A 14,958-nucleotide genomic window follows, 5' to 3' on the forward strand; every position below is an offset into this window, starting at 1 on the left:
ACTGTTTCAGGAGGTAATTCCCATGCAACATCAAACTATGACAAGACACAAGAGGCTAAAAATGGCTCATCATAATTTATTTTATGTTAAAATGTACAGCTTGGGGGGGTTGTTTTTTGCAGTTTTTATTTTTGTTGCTTGGGTGGGTTTTTTGTGGATATTTTTTTTAAGTGACTGACTAAAAAGATAACAGATAAATACAAGAGTGTCACTGGGTCCTATTTTTACATGTATCAAGCCTCTTCTGTTCGGCCCTTACAGTCACTCTGTACAGGTACAAAGGCTACAAAAAAGGAAGCAATATAAACAGACACAAATAACTCTTGCCTTTTTACATGCGATCTGTAAGCTTAGTTTGAGCTATTCACACGCTACTGCTCTATTTTTTCCCTTAAAAAATAACTCCAATATTTTATAAAGATAGAAAAATCTACAGATGGAATGAAAATGTAAAGTTAGAGGCATTTCCATAAAATAGCAACTTTACACCAAATTCACTACTTTTTTTTTTTTTTAAATCCTGCCAAGTATTTGGACATATACGAAAATGTTTCAAAACTTGACAAATAAACACTGAGATGTTTCGATCAACAAAAAAACATAACAGTATTTATAAAACAGAAAGCTGCCTTTTTTCCTACCCCAGCCCCAAAGAAACTGGTCACAAAAATGGAAAAGAGTCTCAACTTTACACTAAACATACAGCAATAAAACCCTTTGAACTAACCAAAATGTGAATAGCTTTTGCAGCTTTTTTTATTATTTTTACAAGTTTTATAATTAACAAAAATATAGTTCTGAGTTTTTTACCCTTCAAACTAGGGTAACCTAATCAAGGCAAAAAAATTAAGAAATGGCTTACTGTTAAGCACAACACTTGTACAGTACTACAAAATGCACTGTCACTAACAAAGACATTAGCGGCATGCAGAAGTGTCACCTTCAGAAACAAAATAATACAATAAAAGAACTGCTAAAAGGCATTTACATGTGGGGAAAGGAGAGAGAAAAAGCTCATGATCCAGTACTGTCTGATAGTTTTGGAGTCTATTTATCCACATTTTTAATGGGAGCAGGCACATAAAATGGCTCTGAACCATCAGCTGCTGTGTAATTGCAGTTCAAAGAAAGAGTTCTTCCTTTCCAGAGAACTTCAAGCTCGATGAAATAAACAGAAAATGGAAAACCATCTAATTCCCCCCAAAGAGAAGTTAAATCTCACAAAGTTAAAAACAAAACAAAAAACCCAAACAAACAACCAAAAAAACAAAACAAGAAATAAAGAAAAACTTGTATAAGGCTTTCTGCTGCATACAGCTTTTAAATGGTGCCAACAAATGTTTTTGCATTCACACCAATTGCTGGTTTTGAAATCGTATTCTCCAAAAAGGTATTTGTGCAGATCAATCCAATATGCCAGTTTGGTAGTGTGTCTCTCCCAAGGGCCTACCTTCTCATGTAGGATCCATTGAGAGACTGTTTAGACATGCCTGTATTCATGTAGCCATGATGGCCTGGAGGAGTGTACATCATGTTACTGTGGGGTGCTGTCTGCATTGGCTGCTGTGCATATGGCTGAGTTCCCATCATTCCCATCTGCATCTGCATAGGGTACTGGGGGGTTTGATTCATATACCCATGATTACTGTGATAGCCACTATTCATCATTGGCTGGGACATGCTATAACCATTCATAGCATTAAGGGTATTCATATTCATGTTCACTGAATTGACATTATAAGCTGGGGCTGGCATCAAATTTACACTCATGTTCATACCACGCTGCATTGTTAAGGTCCGTGCAGGCCCTTGCATGGCCACAGTCTGTGAAGCACGCCCATAAATTTGTGGCTGATGGGCTGCAGCAGCCGGTGGCAGAGGCGTGGATTTGGTTCTTACAGAAACATGACCTTTGCCAGTCATCTGAGTCTGCAGTCTTTGGGTGTGGGATATTCCAATATTCGATGAAGTCATATTACGCTGCAAAAGGGGAGGTGGCAAATTCATGGGAGGAGGAGTAAGGTTGGGGGGAGGAGTCATGGTAGCCTGTGCTTGGGGTCCTCCAGGAACAGCATGTGGAGACTGAGAAAGCTGAACAAGCCCTGTGTTACTTAGGGGGGCAGACAAAGAGGCACTGTTTGCATAGGAAGTTACAGCAGCTGAATGGCTGTAAGGCAAAGAATGATCCATAAGCGTATTAGTTAACTGTTGCAGTTTGGCAAGGCTGAAGGTGGCAGATGGCTGTGAGTAATGCCCTGCTCCAAATTCACTCTGCCCCATTCTTTCATATAATCCAATGTTGGCATTGCTTGTCTCAGGGATTTCAGTTAACTGCATAGGTGGTGTAAAATTAGCAGCCATGCTGCACTGGGATAACTGTTGGTTGCTGCTGGGAGGCCTTTCAACAACACAACCTTGGGGAGATTTTACATTACAAGTGGGAGGAGAATTGATGTTTGCTTGTTGCATCATACTGCAGCTTCCATTAATGCTAGACATCTGCTGGGTCACTGCACAGCTACTCTGTGTTAGGTTACTAGATGTAAGGCTACTGTACGAGCAACTGTTTTGAGAAGAGTTGTTTCCACAGATACTATTACCCATGGTAGAATCGTAACTGCTTGGGTTTTCATAGTTTTCTGTTGTGCTCTCAATACTTCCTAAATCACTAAACCCACTATCCACAACTTGTTGCGAATGATCAGAAACTGAGGGAACATCCATCATTGGGCTGGTCTCCATGTTCTGTAGAGACGGCACAGAAATGGCACTTTGATCTGGGCTGATCTGAGCATAGCTGTTCTCTAAAGGAGCAACATTTGGACTATTAACCGAACGAACTGACTGGCTGGGATGAGAGTGCACAGATGAAACTGGGCTACTGTGGTCAGACTGCTGACAGTCATCCAGTGTGGTCATTTGGGGACTTTGGTCATTATGGGCATAGTTCTGCAAACTTCTACAGGCCTCTTGAGTCTCTGCACAGTCCTGAAATGTATCTTCGTGTTCACTCGCTTCTTGGGTTAGAGACTGTACTGCTTGAACTGTCTCTGAGTCTATCTCCATGGTCTCAGTACTCTCTCCCTTGAAATCGGAATGTAATTCTTCACCAGCTTTTTGGTCCTGGTTGTTACCTGTATGATCATCATCGGATTCAGGCACTGGGTCTGAATCTGTAGCAAGTTCTTTCTGGTCACTTTCACACTCATCAGCTGCAAGGTCAACACCACAATCCATTAACTCCTCCTGATTCGAATTACCAGTTTGAACATTTACGTCTAAAAAAGATTGTTGTGTTTCCAGCATTTCCTTGAAAGCTTCACCAGGCAATTCCTCTTTCTCTGCTTCCGTTGAACCCATGTGGCTATCATCTTCATCATCTGCATCATGATCCTCATTGTGAGAAGGTTCTTCATCCTCCTCCTCCTCTTCCTCCTGATCATCCAAATGCGCGGACTCCTCTTTTTGCTCAAACACTTCTTCTGCTTTGTCTTTTTCTTGATCTTTTGAATTGATTCCACCTTCTTCTATACTCCTTTCTTCTTCCCCAGCTTTTATGGTATCATTTTCTTGTTTTTCAAAGGGTTCACTGGGTGGATGCAGAGGTTCAGGTTCTACATCTTTCACCTCATCCTCTGGTGGTGGTAATACTTCAAGGGGTTCTTTAACAGCTTCCTCTGTAACAGCAGAAACTGAGCAGGGCTTGTCTTCAGCCACTTCCTTTTGTTCTTCCACCAGCACCTGATAGTCAGGCTCCAGAGGAGTCTCGGGTGGAGTGTATAAATTAAGCTTAAAGCCAGGTTTTCTTTCTTTGCTTTGCCTCCATTTAGATGGACCACGCTTAACTCCTTTGGGCCAACCCTGCTTACTCTTTAAAGGTTCAAGATTGTCTTTAGTGCTTTCTTCCAACACAGCTACGTCCTCTGTATTATCTTTGGGAGGCAATAGAGAAAAAAAAAAGTCTTAGCTTGCACAAACTAATCAATATTTTCAAATATAAACCCAAAAGTAATTTATAAAATCAAAATGTATTAAGAAACCAAGAAATGAGCTATAAACAGATCTCAAACCACAATGAAAGGATATAGTATCTACAGCTCAAACACAGCATACTCAGACATGCTATTGTTTGGTGGCCTTTTAACAGTGGCTATCAAAACCACCATTTATAAACTAGGAGAACCCCAGAGATTTAAATGACATGTAAACTAAAGCCAATATTGTCCAAATATTTGACTTTCAACATTTGATTTTAGAACATAAGTATGCCATCACGTTATACAGACACTGATTTAATGCATATTCATCTTTTTTGACAGTGAGAGTCTAGAGTTTCCTGTTTCACCATTCTGGAGGACAAGCCATAATAAACATACAATCATCTTTTAGTACCAACACTGAAAAAAAGTGGTTCATTATAGTATCTTCTCACGGGCAATATATCATGACACAGTTTGCAATAGATGATAGAAGGCAAAAGATAATTGAAATTAAACAGAGCGCATCAGAATACTAAATTAATCCATTGACTATAAAAAAGGTACCCAAACACATTCACCTCTTTCCTTTCTCCCCAGATAACACTTACATGTACACCAGAAAAAGGGAGAAGTATCAAGATACAACATGCTGCACTTGGGAGTGTAATGGCTTTAGTGACACTCCTTTATTGTTATAGCACTCCCACAGTCAGTTAATGTGATGAACTGGTCCACGGACAAGTACACAACATCAGTCTAGTTAAAACAGTGCAAACCTGACTGCTGGGACATAGCTGGAACACTCAGAACCTGCTACTTCTAGTCTAATTAATTTCTGTTGAGAAGCAGGAAAAAGTGGTAATATTCTAATACACCTGTGCACAGGTTTGTAACAGCACCAACACAGTTGCTCTGGTCACATAAAAGCTGTTTAAAATAGAAATCAGCGCATGATCCCTCAGCTGAGGATCACAAAGATGAAACTTCCCATGCAATTAGAAAAATACTGAACTAGTACCTACTTGCTTCTTAGAGAAAATACACAGACCTGAGAATCTAGTCATTCATTCTGGAATTGAAATTTATAAGCATAATTTGAGAGCCAGGAGGTCAAGGGATGAGTGTACATTCAGAATAGCTCATTAGTAGCTTCACTATTCATCCATTAGCTTTTCTGACAAGAAATATCCTTGAAATCAAACTAGATAAGCAGCTTTGAAAGAACACGGTTAAAATTGCCCATCTCTTTTGTGGGGAAAAAATAGGGACTCTGGTGCTGAGGCTCTATTGTGCCACATAAGCAACAAAGATTTCACTGAATTACCAGCAATGCTGAATAGAAAGATATTTGTGTAAATCAAATCTTACTTTTTGCTTGTACCCTTTATCAAGGATACAAAAACTATATTAGACAATATTCCAGTGATTCTCTTTGCTCTGTTGAGTATGAAAGGCCCTGTTGTAGGGACATAACAGTTGGTTTTGACAATATGACAAGGACTGCAATGGCTCAGACTGGAAAACACTTGTTTCATGAACACAAAAAGCAAATTATAATATTAATGGGTCAGGAATAGTAGAACTAAACAAAATAAAAAAAAAACAAAACAAAAAATCTGAAGACTTCTGAATTCTAATAAATGACGTGAGATTAATGAAGAGAAGAACATAAGATTTTAAGAACATAAGATTTTAAGACCAAAATGGTTAAATACAATAAAAATTTCCAGATTTATGACAAAAATAAACACTTGCTTTGAAGGCCACCCAACCAAATTAATTTTGCAAAGATAAGAACATTTTAAGTCTACCTGTGCAATTTTCATCACTCCTGTAGCAATGAGTATCTTTCTCCTTGTTCTGTTCCTCTTCCTCCTCCTGTTTCTGCTGCCCAGGTTGATACTCAAAAGCTTTTCTAATCACAGGCTTCAAGTCATCATCTTCTCCATCCATCTCACAGGTGGGTTCCAGCTGTGGCATGGGACGCTCTTCATCTGAGTTATCAAATGGCTCATTCAACACCTCTGTTGTTTCAGAAATTGTCTCTGTTGTAACACTGCTATTTATCCTTCTGCGTTTACGGCCCCTTTTCTTTTTCAGTATGAAAGGCCTCTGAAAAATAATTCCACAAATGTAACTCTTCTTACATTCCCATTTGTTAGCTGATTCTGGACATAAATTTTTGTAGAGTGAGTTTACAAAATCTATTTACTCATTCAAAAAACACCTTACATTGCATCAAATTCAAATGTAGACAGAATCTAAAAGCAAAATGTCTAAACACTTAAAACAGGTATGTATACATGTACCCAAAGCTTTCTCTAGGTGAAAATTAAGACTAGAATTTTCTTCATATTGAAGTGCCTTTTGCCTTCTTCTGTCAAATAATATTCACAGCACTATTACTTAAATTGTACTTACACATTTTCCCTCTGTAGATTTACAATTCCCGAACAACCTTCACAAGTATCAAAGCTTATACTTCTACATTTCAGGTTTCTGCTATTTTTAGAAATAAGTATGTATACAGAAAAATAGATAACAGCAAAGAAGTGCATGTCAAGAATCCTACAGTTGGCTGCTTTAAAGAAAAAACTGTTCAAGGTTTTTTTTCTATTATTATGCATTCTCAGACATTTACAGTTACTTTAAAGTTTGCTCTTTTAAAGTATAACTAAAGGGACACTCCAATTTCCCAGTTCTCACCTGAGACACCTAAATACACAGGCTAAGGTGAGTGGTTTAAAATTTTGGGATTCTTACATTTACTAATTTAAGCCACTCAAAGAGCTGACTTTTCAAAAAATTAAGAACTATGCAAATACAGCAGCAAGCAGAATTTAACATTTAGATCTCCTGTAAATTAGAAGAATATGGCTAAAAAAACCCTTTTAAAAGCATTTCTTTTGAGAAACAGTACTCCACTTTAAGGAGTTCCTATATTAAAAAAACAATAAAAAGACAAACCCCACAAGCTGGACTCCATCCTAGTACGAAAAGAAGAACCATTCATATACTGAACCAATACCAATGCCAAACAGCAGAGGGCAATCACTAGTTTAAAAATTAACAAGAAATTCTGATTTTTTTGTGTCACTAATATTTTATAGTTCCATGAAAAATCCAAAAGATAAAAAATTGAACGGAGGGGGAAAAAAAAAAAGAGAAGAGAGGAGTTGTTAAGTGTCCAAATAACACAGAAAGGATTAATACAGTCTAATTAATGTCTGTAAGAAAACAGATTGTTATTTTGATGATAATCATTTGATTGAAATCAGAGACAAATGACTTTAAACCAAACCATTGAAGTAACACACCTTTCTTTTTATGGCCAGTGACTGTGGCTTTGTCAGCCGGGGAGGCGAACTCTGTTGATTCTCATCCCCGCCATCCTCCTCACTGCTTTCTTTAGATTGTTCTGTGGATTGCCCTCGCTCCCCCACCACTGCCAAACTTTCTGGAGATCGCAAATATTTATTTTTAGATTGTACTTTTGCAGGTGATTGCCTACTATTAGTTCTTGTGGAGAATATTTCTTGCTCTTCCTTTTCCCAGCAGCTAGCTTGTTCCATAAGACGCTCAGCCTGAAGGGTCGAGGTTAAAATAGCAGGTCACTGAAACAGCATTTACTTAGCCATATCCTTTGCATTCAGCTAAATAGCTAAAGTAAGTCAACTCTGATTAGCACTCCTGGCTAACCTAGCAACCACATTTCAGCTGAATCATCTAGTAGCTCCTGTACAACAGTTAACAGATAACAAACCAAAGAAGATTGCATTTCATGGGATATTTAGCACTATTAATGATGCAGCGAATTGATTTAAGTCCTTCAGCACTACATTACATGCCCACTGACTGGATCACTTTGAGCAAGTTCAGAACACAAAGAATCGATTGACAGTGCAGCCCCTGAGCTCTGCACCAAATTTGATCTGATTACATGCTCTTTGACTACCTCGAGAGTGATAAATACAGCTCCATGACAAGTGATTCACATTTTAAGTTTTCATATTCATCCCCTCAAAGTTACCTCAAAGATCTTGCTGCACAGCTTCCAGAAATTCTGCATTACAGTATCAGTACCTTCTACCACTAAGCACAGTGGTCAAAGCAAAAACTGCTCTATTTAAGGCAGCCTAAAGTTGAATATTTGGAGTTATGAAATCCAAAGGAAAAGAAATTCAGAAGTCTCTGATATTACCTCCTTTTCTGCTTCTCTCTCTTCTTCAGAAACTGCAGCATTAGAAACTAACAAAGGAGTCCATCTCAAGCTTTCAGGATCTACTTCATTGATGCGTGGATTTGCTTTCAGTTTCTCCATATGACTTGAAATCAGCTTTTCCCTTCTAATAATTACAAATCTACAATCAAATAAACAGTAATTTAATTTAGAAAGTGATCACCTAAAACAGCCTTTCTGCAGTTTAAATCCTTTTGTGCAACAACCTGTGAAAATAGATGGGTAAATAAATGGATACATCAAACTAAAAATACAAGCCAACACACAGCAATAACATGCTTAAACTAGAGACTGTTTACTAGAGGAAGTGAGGAAACAAGAGTTTATGAAGTGAAAGTTCTATATTAAACATCACTAAGGCAACACAGAGGAAAGTAAAGGTTTTATAGTTGACTACTCTATTCAAGAGATTTAGTGTTGGCATTTGTGTCACTGCCAGAATGATCTCCAATTTTAATATTACATACAAGCATAGACATAAAACACTGTGATCATCATGTCAAGAGTGAGAAAGTTGTAATATTACAACTGAAGATGTCAGTGAATGGGACAAAAAAGTAAGCTTGAAACTTAAGTTTTCTAACAAAGCATAAAAATGTACTAGAATCATAGAATCATAGAATCGATTGGGTTGGAAAAGACCTCCGAGATCATCGAGTCCAACCCTTGGTCCAAATCCAGTCCATTTACTAGATCATGGCACTCAGTGCCACGTCCAATCTGCGTTTAAAAATCTCCAGGGATGGTGAATCCACCACCTCTCTGGGCAGCCCATTCCAATGCCTGAAAGTAGTCCTGTGCTAATGCAGTACAAAACAACTTCCAATTAACTACAATCAAAACTAGGTAAAGCCTAATAAGATAGGACACTATACTAATACACTAGTATATATCCCACCAAACTCCTCTGTTACAAAGAACGATACAATTTCAAACAACAATTAGCAAGAATTTCAAATGCTGTAAAAAACAGGCTGGTTAAGGAACAACATTACTTTTCACTGAGATAAAGTTTAAAAACAAAATCAGATTCAGGTGAACCCTTTTCACAGAATTGTGACATATATCTACTTCACTCCATGTAAGAAAAATTAACAACATGTAGAAAACAGTAAGAAGCCATACCCAATTCCCAAGGTAAGTGTCTGACAGAAATTTCAAAGATGTAGTTTTTTTTCCTGTCTCAGTCAGTGACCTTCTGGATACCTTTAGCCAGGTCAGTTGATGTCCCTGTCTAAGCTTTAGTATCCATGAAAAGAGACTAACTGACCTTGTTCATAAAGTATTTTAAATTCTGTAGGTGAAAAAAGAGTTATTTTCTAATTGGGTGTCAGTATTCAGAGCCTATAATAATTTGTGACAGGGCAGAAGCAGCATAAAAGTGATGAATACGTATTTTATTCTCCCTTAAAACACATTTGTCCTCAGGTTGTCCATAACTAAGTACCTCAGAAAGCTAAGGTTTTAATACAATGACAGTACTCCTCTTACTACTCTCATCACAACATCCTGAAAGCCAACTTCCTTTTCGAAGGCTTACATTCTTACTAGTTCAAAATTTACTAGTTTTGAATACTAGTGCTGGTGCACATAAAAACTACCAAGGTCAGCCTTTTCCTGATTTTAATTTTATTTTTTGGCAAGCCAGTGTTCATAAGGCAACTTTGTTTAATTATAAAGTTTCTATGATGGGAATATCCAGAAACAATTAAGAAGCTCTTCAGAAACACAAATACTGTTGAAAGTCATTTAAGACATTTTATGGAAAAAACCAGCCCAAACAGGAACAACAACCCACTTAAATTCTGAAATATCCATCAAGATCATTAAGAAAGATATTCACAAAACAGGAACTCAGAAACTCACCTTCTCAGTGCACTGACTTTCAATACTGATTGTAACATTAAATAGAAACTTGCATTACCAGTACCTTGAGCAGGAGGACTTCACGTAGAGCTGATCTGATTCCACGGTTTACATGATTCAGTAATGACTGAAAACAGGGGTGTGGAAAGAGACTGCCACACACAAACCCAAATTTATCCCTCACTGGTATTCAAAGCAAAATATTTGCACAGCAAGAGTCAGGAACTGTACTTAGGGAAGATTATACTGAATGAAACTAACTTCTTAAGTGAAAATGTTTTGAGCTGGCTGCACACTTCTAACAACCATTAACATGAAAGAGGATCCGAAAAATCGCCAGGAAGAAAAACTCCTTATATAAGACCCCATTTAACAAGACCCATCTGTACTGACTTCTTCACTAAGATGGTTATCACTCATTTTAAAGTCAGACTTTTACACAGACATTTTTCACATCAACGGTTTTGTAAGTAGAGAATGTTTTGTCTCAGTATTTTTAATTTTTTTTTTTTTACAAGATTCACTGACCTATCTTCTCTTTTATCTATCATGCTGTGTTGCTGCAGGGTTGTGGCAATATCATGTGGACACATTCCAGTAGCTCGGCTCATTCCTTTGATGCTGATTTGTTTTTCATGGTGGCAGTTCAGGTATTCCAATATGACACTTTTCCAATAAGCCAAGTATGAGAGACGACCCAGATCAGACAATGGTTTTTCAGGGGATCCTGCTTGACCCTCTCTTCTAGAAAGTAAATAGCCTAGAAGAAAAATCAACAGGACACTTTATGGAGATAACAAAAGTGAGGAATTTTAACTAGCCCTTAAGAAAGTTGGAATCAATATAAAGATCATCAGCATGACTGACTGAACTACTGGAAACTCTTGCAATTAAGGAAATCCTATCCATAAAAGAGATGACTTTTCATCATTACAGTGACATAGGAAAAGATCAAATCCTTGTGAGAGACTCAGCTCTTACGTTATGAGAATCAAACATGAACCAAAACCCCTCTTCTAATCACAAGGCATGGAGGAGAGAAAAAGCCAACACGTTTCAGAACAGGTCCCATCATACCTGTTCTCATTTAGAGCTACAACTGTCTGGCCTTTTTAGAAACTTTTACATGTGAGTTACCTCATTGAAGCCAAGAATTTTCAGAAGAATCTCAAGAGGAAGTATCATGGGTAATATCAGTTAAGTCATTTTTCTTCAAGAAGCCCCAAGTGACATAAGTTTTTGATTAAACAGTTAGTAGTTGTATTTCAGAGGTAACGTATAATTCACAAGATGAATTACTTGGAGAATTAGTTAGGAGAAATAATTAAAAAATAATCTCCCTTAATTCACTTTTAAGAACATTCACATAATTCCTGCTTGCAGTCTTCAAGACATTAACCAATCCACTATTATACAATATACCCCCTTCAGTTTATATTCTATATATGTTGTAAGTAATTTTTAACTCCTCAGCTTCAAGAGGATTTTACAGTTTGAAGTAGAACACACCTTCTTGGAGATAACAGAAGATGCCATCAGCAAAACTAATTCACGACAGAGAAAAAAAATAACTAATAAAATGTATCCTTACATAGTAAATCATCCCTCCATGATACATCTTCTACACCATGCCTTTATAAACACTACCAAAACATGGGCCTTATACACCAGGCTTACAAAATGCTTACCCCACCGTAAGCACAGGCATTATATTTATGGAATTATGCTACTCAGCATCATTTGGAATCCACCAACATATACGGTTCTTGTGCCTTCCAATTAATACTTCTTTTCCCCTCAAGTTTTTCACTCCTTTTATTTTTCAAAGCTTGCTTTAAAACAGATCTAGTACAGTGATGTCGTATTTGCTAAACAAATCCTCATAACCTCTTCACAGAGTTTCACCTAATCAAGTTAGCCATAAATTAAAGGTATATGATTAACATCCAGGTTTAAGGGAAGCAGTGATTGCTTCCTTATTTTGCTGTATGGTCTACCATATGCAAACCGTATACACACAGAGCTTTTTTTCTTAGATCAAAACATGAAAAACACACAAATATATCTCTAAATTTATTCAGCTTGAAACACTGGTCTTCCCTTTCTCAGATGCAATACAAAAGGTCCACAACAGAATTCAGAAGACATATATGCATAGGTAATCATAGTCTAACCTCCAGTTTGCATAAAAAAATTTATACAGAAAAGCAGACATCCGACTACTTTTCAAGTGATCGCTAAACAACAGAGACACTGAAGTAAGTAGTGCACTTTTCATACGTGTTAGCATGATTGATGATAAAATGCTAGAGCTTCAGCAGGAATACCATCCCACATCTGCCTACCTCTGCACAGCCACATAAAGCCAGCCTACATCTGCATGGTACCACTGAAAACTCAAAAAGTAAAATATTCTGTTCTACAGAAGAAACAAGATCATAAAACTTAAGTAATTAAGGTGTTTTAACATTTGAAGTTGCAGCATATTAAACTATTTTATAAGTAGATGATACATCTTCGTACATCCTGGTACTACATGTAACTACTGTTGACGGGAAACACCAAACTTCACATTCAAAACCACAATGCATTCTGAATAGTTTGAAGGTAAAGAATTGTTGCTTTAATTTCAACTGCACAAAAGAAGATCTATAGCATATAGCATATCTTGCATAATTTTTGACAAAGCTTCACTTGTATCAAGGAAGAATTCTGGATCAGCTTGTTTGTAACATACAAAGACAAGTTTTATACTGAGACATCACTGCTTATAGAAATACATGCAAAACTGAGGCAGTAGAAGTAGTGATAGAAGTCTCAACACAGGAACAGAGAGGGAGAATAACATAGATTTTTTTTAAATAAATCCATGAGAACTTAGTTGCTTCAAGTGACTTTACAGTTTACCCTACCAACTTCACATTCAAGAAATCTTGGGCACTAACAGAAAGTGTTTGTGCAGTGTTTGCAAGACCTAGATCTCATTTTTGTGTTTCACTATACTTTAATGTTACTTTGACAAAAACTCTTCCCTCTTCCTCCACTGTCATTTTCCTCATAGATAACAAGGGCTGTGCCTATATTTTCTTGGTAATCATATGAAGCTTAATAAGAAACCACTATCAAGAGTTTGGAATCATTAGTTAGGCAACCACAAGTAGCTTTAGAGTTTTAATAGTATATCCTGGCTCACTGTATCTTTCCTGTGTCTGGGGATTTACAAACTAGTTCTTAGTGGTCGTTTTCACTCTACATTAAGGCAGTGAAACTTCACATTCATGGCAGTAACATCTGTCAGTATTCTTCTCCTACCATTATAAAATATAACCTATGCTTTTTCAAGATACATTCTACAGTAATACAAATCAGAGGTAACAGTGTTGATTACATGTAGCAAACACTGAATGGAAAATCTCTTAACAGATTCTGCAATTTGAATGACACCTATTAAATTAAACTTACCAAGAGACACCAAGTAATTGATCTAAGTTGCAGGTAAAAAAAAAACACTGATCTTGGTAGCTCATGTTAATATCCTGAAGCATCTGAAATAAGCACAATATGCCCCTGTTAAACAGATACCCCCAGTCTCACTGTGTCTACCTAATATTAATAATGGATAGCCTCAAAGTGGTAACCTGAAAGAACTTTTTTAAACTATAATCCCTGATATCAGACTATGAGCAATAGCAATGCTCACAGGATAAAATAGAGCTCTCCATTCACCCCCAAGTGCAAACAAGTCAGACTGTATGCTACACAAAAAAGAAAACCACAACAAAATATAAGACCTAATCTAGAACCAATAGTTGTCTATCTCAGCTTCTGGGCACATGAATGATAGTATCACAAAATCCAACAGCCGAAATACCAATAATGATTTTTATTTCTTGCTTTATCTCCATCCTTCATAATGAAGCAACACAGCACATGCAATTTACAGCCTTCCATTTTTGTCATGCAAACCTCCCCAGAAACACTAAGGTTTTATTTTATTCAAGATTTAAAACAATTAGAAGAAATGCAACCTGAAAAAAGGAAAGTTATTATAATATACGTAAATTTTATGCCTTCAACACAAATTCAGAAGATAATTAGGCATTAAAACATACATTTAAAGAAACTGACTTGTAATTATCTTGTACTTTCAATCTACAGCATTCCTAGTAACTCCACTGAAATAGCTACAGCAGAGTCCACAACACACTTACATGAAAACAATAACTTTAATACATCTTTGTCAGTCTCCAGAAACTTTTTTAGTTAACTGCTGATTTTGTTATGCTTGGTTCTGTATCATCAAACAAATTAAACAGCATGAGATCAGAGGTCCAGCTTAACAGCACCCTGTTCTGACAGTGGCCAACAGAAAAATGGAAGGGACAGACTAAAACTAGCAACCATCACATGAAACTCACATGCAAACAGAATTAATCTGGTTCCATGCAAACAACCAGGTGAGGATAACGTCCACACTTTTTGGCATTTTCTAAGAACTTGGTAAGATTTGTTAAGTATCACTTCCCTTTGCAAGCAGTGCAGAGTCCACCTTCCTCCTCCATTCACTGCATTTACCTCTGTGTTCCCTTGTAGGAGTCTTTATTGTCATGTCTGCTGATGTGAGGTGAACAGACTTGTACCTCATTAGCTCTCTCCTGAAAATCTTCTAAAAATCAGGATCATATCAGCCCCCTTTCACTCCTGTGCCATGAAAGCAGTTTTATGCATTTCCAAGTTACAAACTGCCATGAGCAGCTATTTCATTAAGTCTCATATCCCCAAATCCTCAAGACATATCCTTCTTTCCCTACCATACACTCTTCTCAACATCACTACCTCAGCTTTATAATATTAAGCATAAATCACAACACA

General features: G+C 37.1%; 1 protein-coding gene across 6 annotated transcripts in view; it reads right to left on the reverse strand.

Moving 5' to 3' along the window:
- Positions 1 to 56: 56 nt before the first annotated feature.
- The window catches only part of KAT6B (lysine acetyltransferase 6B), a 108,828-nt gene continuing 93,926 nt past the window's right edge, over positions 57 to 14,958 (reverse strand). For 5 of the 6 annotated variants that reach the window (XM_064662659.1, XM_064662664.1, XM_064662661.1 and 2 more), the window contains exons 13-17: positions 10,615 to 10,846; positions 8,182 to 8,341; positions 7,298 to 7,564; positions 5,792 to 6,092; positions 57 to 3,932 (exon numbers count right to left, since the gene is read on the reverse strand). In XM_064662659.1, the coding sequence (XP_064518729.1) occupies positions 1,447 to 3,932; positions 5,792 to 6,092; positions 7,298 to 7,564; positions 8,182 to 8,341; positions 10,615 to 10,846 (3,446 nt within the window). In that variant the 3' untranslated portion in view covers positions 57 to 1,446. The remainder of the gene's footprint in view (positions 3,933 to 5,791; positions 6,093 to 7,297; positions 7,565 to 8,181; positions 8,342 to 10,614; positions 10,847 to 14,958) is intronic. The other variant, XM_064662662.1, reaches the window with a different exon arrangement.

This window comes from Pseudopipra pipra, chromosome 8, assembly GCF_036250125.1.
Source record: "Pseudopipra pipra isolate bDixPip1 chromosome 8, bDixPip1.hap1, whole genome shotgun sequence".
NCBI classification, from domain to species: Eukaryota; Metazoa; Chordata; class Aves; order Passeriformes; family Pipridae; genus Pseudopipra; species Pseudopipra pipra.